Below are 6,706 nucleotides of genomic sequence, written 5' to 3' on the forward strand. Positions count from 1 at the left end.
TGTGACATTGTAAATTAACTATACTTCAATTTAAAAATACTGACAAAAAACCAAAAATAACTTGATATGATGAAACATTTGAGTAAATTAATAGTAAAAAAAAAAGTGTGAAAGTTAATTTGGTTTGTTATTTTTTTTTTTTTGGCTGCACCTGGATTGCGGCATGCAGGATCTAGCTCCCGGGCCAGGGATCAAACCAGGGCCCCCTGCATCAGGAGTGCGGGGTCCTAATCACTGGACCTCCAGGGAAGTCCCTAATTTGGTCTTAAAATCATGGTATATAAATTCATTGGCAAATTTTTTTTTATATATGGATGCAAAAAAAACACATCTACAAATTTCATTCCTCTCAATTGATCTGACCATTTTTTTTTTAATCAGTAGGGAAAACTAGCCAAAATAATTTTACTTTTTAAGAATACATACGCCAGGGCTTCCCTGGTGGCGCCTGCCAAGGTAGGGGACATGGGTTTGAGCCCTGGTCTGGGAAGATCCCACATGCCGCGGAGCAACTAAGCCCGTGCGCCACAGCTACTGAGCCTGCGCTCTAGAACCTGTGAGCCACAACTACTGAGCCGCGTGCCACAACTACTGAAGCCCACGCGCCTAGAGCGCATGCTCCCGAACAAGAGAAGCCACCGCAATGAGACGCCTGCACACCACAACGAAGAGTAGCCCCCGCTTGCCACAACTAGAGAAAGCCCACGCACAGCAACGAAGACCCAACGCAGCCAATAAATAAACAAATAAAATAAAATTTAAAAAGAATACATATACCACTCAGAGTTAACTTCCAGAAAAAAGAAAAGGACTGAGTGCTGTACACACAAATAAAGAAAAGCAAGAAAGCTGGAGTAAGTGTACATAATTTTAACATCACGTTCCTGGTCTCCAGTCTTCCTCTGCAAACTGAAGCATCCTGGGCTGTTCCTTCCACACTTGGGAATTAAATAAGGCCCCTTTGAGATGCTCAAGTTATTGGTTCCCTAGAGTTTCCCCAAAGTCCCCATAAAGCCATATGAGATATAAAATCATGAATTTTCCCATGAGTCCCCATAAAACAGTGTCATCTGTTCCTTCTGCAATTTTCTAATGCATTCTATTCACACCTCTTAGGACACAGTTCAGAACACTGAATGGGGCAGACTTTGATATCTGTGTACCTGTGTTATTATCCCCCAATGGACTGTAAACAACGAGGGAGCAAGGTGTGTAGCTCAGAATCAAATCCCAAGTTTCAGGAAGACCTGACAATTCAGCCAGTCTAACCACCTGTGTAAAGTTTGAGGGCTTTCCACAATACACCAAGCAGAAGAGTCTGTGATAGGGGATTACACCCTACCCCTACCCTCCAGCAGCTTGTTCCTTCTTGGGAAAAGTATAGCTCCTAGAAAGTTCTCCTATAAATGGAATTTAAATATTTTTCTGAAATTTTGAAACTTAACCCCAGTCTTACCCCTTGGTAGCCCAGAGAATAGATCAAATCCCTCTTGTCACAGGACACCTTATGAAGTATTAGAACCCTTATATTTTTCTTCAATCACCTAACTCAGTGCTTTGCACATTTAAAAAAAAAATTGTTAAGTAAACTTCCTCCATCATCCATCAATGTTCCAGGGGTGAAATAATGTGGTATAGACTCTAAAAGATATTTTATTGGTTTTATAATATGTCTTTCATTGCATTATCTCATTTTAAGAAAAAATAATCAGGAATACGATAGCCAAGAATTCAGAAATTCAAAACATAAATACATTCTTCTACCACAAAAGCTTTCTCACCCCTTTAAGGTTTTCTCATCTCCACTGCAAGTGACAGCTTCTTAAACACTGTTGGGATGCCTCATGTGGGCAAAGCTGGGCTGGGACAAGCTGCTCAGCTGTGCCAGGAAGAGTCCATCCTCAAAGGGAAGTTTCTTCTCACCTGCAGGATCCCCTTGGCTTCCTGGGCTGACTCAGGACTTCATACGCAGCCTGGATCTCCAGAAAGTGCCTCTGAGCTTCCTCCACCTGGTGCCAATTGTGGTCTCCACGAGCTCCAGGTATCTGCAATGTATTTCTTCATTTGTTGCCCCCTCTGAGAGACCCAAAACCTTAGGGAGACACAAGCTAACAAATTAGAACCTCATAAGTTGTCAGGGCTCCTGAGCCTCTCCTTGCTCCCTTCCTAAATCAGGCTGGAATTGGCTTCCACTTGCTGGTGGGAAAGGCACAGAACCTCAGATTAGAATTCCAGCCTTTTGAAACATGGACAACCTCTGGATCTCATGGCAAGAACCAGGATTCGCTTTTAATCACAGATGCTCAATTTCCAACCTGGAACTTGGCATCCCTGACAAGATCTCCTCCTTGCAAGAGAAATAAGCATATATGTCCACCAAAGACATGTACAAGAATGTTTATAACAGCTTTATTCAGAACAGTTCCAAACTGGAAACCACCCAAATGTTCACTGACAAAAGTGGATAGATAAACTGTGGTATATTCATACAATGGGATACTATACAACAATGAAAACAAACAGTTTATAATCCCATGCAACAGTATGAATAAATCTCACAAACATAATGTTGAATGAAAGAACTCAGACACAAAAGAGTACACACTGAGTGATTCCATTTATATGAAGCCCAAGAATAGGCAAAACTAATCTATGGTAATAGAAGTCAGAATAGAGGTTTTTTCCCAGGAAAGGAGGATAGATTGGGAAGGGGTATGAGCGAACCTTCTTAGTGCTAGAAATATTCCATACCTTCATTGGAGTGGTGGTTACATAGGTATCTATATAAAATTATCGTACTCTATATATGTTATACCTCAATAAAAAGTAAATAATATACATGTATCTTTCCCCACTCCCTGTTAGAGCCTCTGAACCTACACCCATTGCACACAGAAGCCCAAAGAAGCCAGGACACCCTTCCAGGGGCTGACCCAGCAGACATGAAAACAGTACTTCCACATTACGGGTACCTGCTCCAATAAGGCTTAGCCTAGGGCTTCCCTGGTGGCACAGTGGTTAAGAATCCGCCTGCCAATGCAGGGGACACGGGTTCGAGCACTGGTCTGGGAAGATCCCACATGCCGCGGAGCAACTAAGCCCGGGCGCCACAACTACTGAGCCTACAAGCCTAGAGCCCATGAGCCACAACTACTGAGCCTACAAGCCTAGAGCCCATGCTCCGCAGCAAGAGAAGCCACTGCAATGAGGAGCCCACGCACCGCAACGAAGGGTAGCCCCTGCTCACTGCAACTAAAGAAAGCCCGCGCACAGCAACGAAGACCCAAGGCAGCCAAAAGTAAATAAATAAATTTATATTTTCAAAAAAGACTTAGCCTCACTTCCGGAGCCATTCCAGACAGGAATGAGAGGGAAGAAAACTTACCTGGTAAGCCAACTGACACTTCTAATCCTGAAAACTGTGAACAAACTCATAGAGCTTTTACCACTCTTGGAAGTAGCCGCTGCTGAAGCCATGATCTCCCACCAGCAGCTTCCAGACCCAGTTAAGGCAGAAGGAGGACAGACTCCATCAGGTGCCCACGGAGGGGGAAGAAGCTGAACCAACTGAAGAAGGAGCCAAGGGTCTCTGCCACATAGCTAAGGGTGGCAGCCGTGTTGCAGAGGGCACTGTATGCTAGCGGGCGTGTGAAAGCAAGGTAAGCCAAGCCCAGGCAGTAGAGCCTCACACTGAGCATCTCTGACCCAACTGAAGCTTTGTAGAGGCGATGCTTCTGGGCTGTGATGCCAGAAGCCAAGCTGATGGGCAGGATGGCTATGAGGTGGCCATAGAAAATAGGGGAAGTACGAAACGCTGCTCCTAGAGTGTTCTGAGGTCTGGTTACCAACAGCAGCCATCAGCAAAACCCCTAAGCCAACTGCCAGTGGGAGGCCCACAATATAGAAGCTGCCCATGAAGGAGAGGCTAATGAGAGCCACAAGGCCAAAATAAATGCCCACTATCATCTGGGCAGCAAAGTGAATGGGACTCAAAGGGTGTGTCCCCCCTCCTGAACTCTGCCTCTGCCGCTGGGGTCTGTTGGCCGGAGCAACAAAGCTCGGGAGCTTCCAGAATTCCCAGAGCCAGCCTAGGCCATCCCTTCCCCCCCACCACCGCCCCCCAGGGGCATCCAGAGCTGTGCGTGGCTGTCCCACCCAAGGTACAGGTGATGGAGCCCAGCAAGGCCCCCTACAGCCCAGAGGGCATAGGTCATCAGGAGCCCTGTGGCCATCCTCTAGGAGAAGGGTCTCAGAACAAGTCCAGTGGCACCTGCCTTTGCTCAGAATGCCAAAATCTGGGATCATCTGTGAGAATCATGGCAGTCACGGGTCCAGAGTTATCCTTAGACCCTAAGACATGGAAAAAAGCAGTCATAAGATTATATCCAGGTCCCCACACAGTAACCATTTCTCCTTCCAATATTAGTCAAGTCCAGATCTTCCTGAGTTTCCCTGAAATTGTGGTTCTCCCATACCCTTAGGTCTAGCACCTCATCTCTGTGTTTTACAGCCACAGTGACTCCAAATTTAGGGGAGAAGAATGTTTGAAATGCTTTCAGTTGAGTAACTGAGAACTCAGCACACGGACAATAAAAAGCAGAAGCTTAAATTTCAGACCTTCCCTCAGACCACTGACCTCCTGGTCAGCGGGTTGCGGGGGGCGAGGTGGAATGAATCGGAGTGAATACAATGTCCCCGAAAGTTCCTACACATTTTAAAAGTCCCCTGCCACAGAGCCCGCTCCACCCGGCCCCAGCTCCGACTGTGGCTGCCCTCAGACACTTGGCGGAGATTTTAGCCCCTCTCCAGCCTCCCATCTCTCCAGACCACGACATCATCCCACAAGTCAACCTTGAAAGAAGTCCTCAGTTTCCTCCAGCTCTGAAAAACTACATTTTGACCTAGACCCTGGCACCCCGCAATTCAACCACCTCCTTCCAGGGCAAACTTGTAAAGTCTCTCCACAGCGGCCCGATGAATCCCCAGGATATCAAACCAGACGTAAAGTGCCCCTGCTAGTCTCTCCCCTCTCCACAGAGCGGGCCTCCTGACCACCAGCCAGCACCCGCTAGTCCCAGAGTGAGCAGCAGTACCTGGGCACCTCGGCTCCCAGACCCCATCAGATCAGTCATCTCCTTTGACCACAGAGTCAAAATGGCCCCTCTCTTTCCGCTCCCACTTCCATCCAAATGGACTTTGTCTTTCTGTGTTTGCTGTGTCACGGAAGTCGGGCCGTCCTGGCCAGGCCCCTCCCCAAGGCCCTCCCTGGCCCCTAAGGGATCACCTTTCAGGCTGGGGCTCCTCTCGCCCGCCCGCTCGGGTAAACTCGGTTTAAGGTGTTCCCGGCGTATTCCGCCTTCCCAGGCTCACCCCGACTGGCGCAGGGCCCACTCCAGGCCGAGAGCGCCTACACAGCGACACCACGACCGCCAGGTGGCGCTGCCGCTCGCGGACGGGAGGTGCCGGGCGGGTCCCCAGACTCACCTTGTCCAGATGCCGGGGCAAAGCAGCCCAGGGCGGTCCCATATAAAAGCAAAACACAAGCCCTTGATCTCCCCTTTCCACCCCCGCAAATGGGAGGGTGGCTCCTCCCTCACCGCAGGCTTCAGTCCTCTCCCCCTGTTCCAATGCCGTTCAAGGCTGTCTTGGATGGCTCCACTTCCAATTCCCCTAAGGCAGACACACCAGTGGACAGGCTGCAGAGAGGGGGTCTCCCCCTGAGTTTGCCTCACTGCCCCGCCTCCAGGCCTGCCAGTCAGGGGCACTACGTCTAGATCTGAGCCTGAGACCTGAGGAGCCTCCCGTTCCCCCAGGAACCCCAAGTCAGCTGTATGTGGCTAACTTTGGCGAGAGGGAGAACCAGGAGCAAAAACGGATGGGGGTGAGGGCCTCTCCGCGAGGAGAATAGTCTGCGTCCTCACGCCTCGATGCTGGAATAGAACTGGGATTCAAGATGCCTTCATTTTAATGTCGTGGGCTCCAACCCTGCTACGTGACCTCGGTCAAGTCTGGCCGCTTCTTTGGGCCTGTTTCCTCCTCTGTAAAGGAAAAGCGTGGATCTCCAAGGTCCCCCAGCTTTGACTTGGGGTTGCGGTGGGCCTCACCCATGTCGCCTCCCCGCAGTCGGCCGAATGCTTCTGTCCCCTCCTACGTTCCCAGCCCCTTCAGTCCTTATCCCCGCCCGGCGAGGGAACGCGGCTCCCCACGTTGCCCCCTAGGGCTCACTGAAGGGCCAGGGCTGGGAGGGGCCTCAAAGCGACACTGGAGCCGCCAGCTGGGGGGCGGGGGCGGACGGGGGCGCTGAATAATGAATGAGACTTAATTGGGCAGGCACTGCGCAGCAGCGCGCTAAGCTCGGCAAATAGCTCCAGCGTCGGCAGCCGCCGCTGGACAAACAAACTGACTCCGGGCGCGGGGAGAGGGGTGGGAGAGGCAGCGGCGGGAGGGGGAGAGAAAACGCAGGCCGCCTGGGCCCCCGGGCCGCCGCGCGCCTCTGGCTGTGAGGCAGGAGGAACCCTCGTGTGCCCGGCTGAACTGGCCTCCCAGAAAGTGAGGACCGGGGAGGAGGCTCAGGGCTTGACATCAGGAAGCCGGGACCGGGGCGGGAGAGAAGCGGATTGTGCGGTGGGAGCCAGGGCCCCAAGGGCTACTGAGCACGAGGAGAGGATGGAGAAACAAGTGAAGGGCGGAGGAGAGAGGGAGAAGT

General features: G+C 50.6%; 1 protein-coding gene across 1 annotated transcript; it reads right to left on the reverse strand.

Annotated features, from left to right (window-relative positions):
• Positions 1 to 1,919: 1,919 nt before the first annotated feature.
• Positions 1,920 to 4,232, reverse strand: DNAJC22 (DnaJ heat shock protein family (Hsp40) member C22). The gene is given in 6 exon segments (XM_065888363.1): positions 1,920 to 2,029; positions 2,032 to 2,092; positions 3,386 to 3,508; positions 3,510 to 3,831; positions 3,833 to 4,095; positions 4,098 to 4,232. Coding segments are annotated over 6 exon segments (1,014 nt in total).
• Positions 4,233 to 6,706: the final 2,474 nt, after the last annotated feature.

Source organism: Phocoena phocoena, chromosome 11 (genome assembly GCF_963924675.1).
Source record: "Phocoena phocoena chromosome 11, mPhoPho1.1, whole genome shotgun sequence".
Taxonomy (NCBI): Eukaryota; Metazoa; Chordata; class Mammalia; order Artiodactyla; family Phocoenidae; genus Phocoena; species Phocoena phocoena.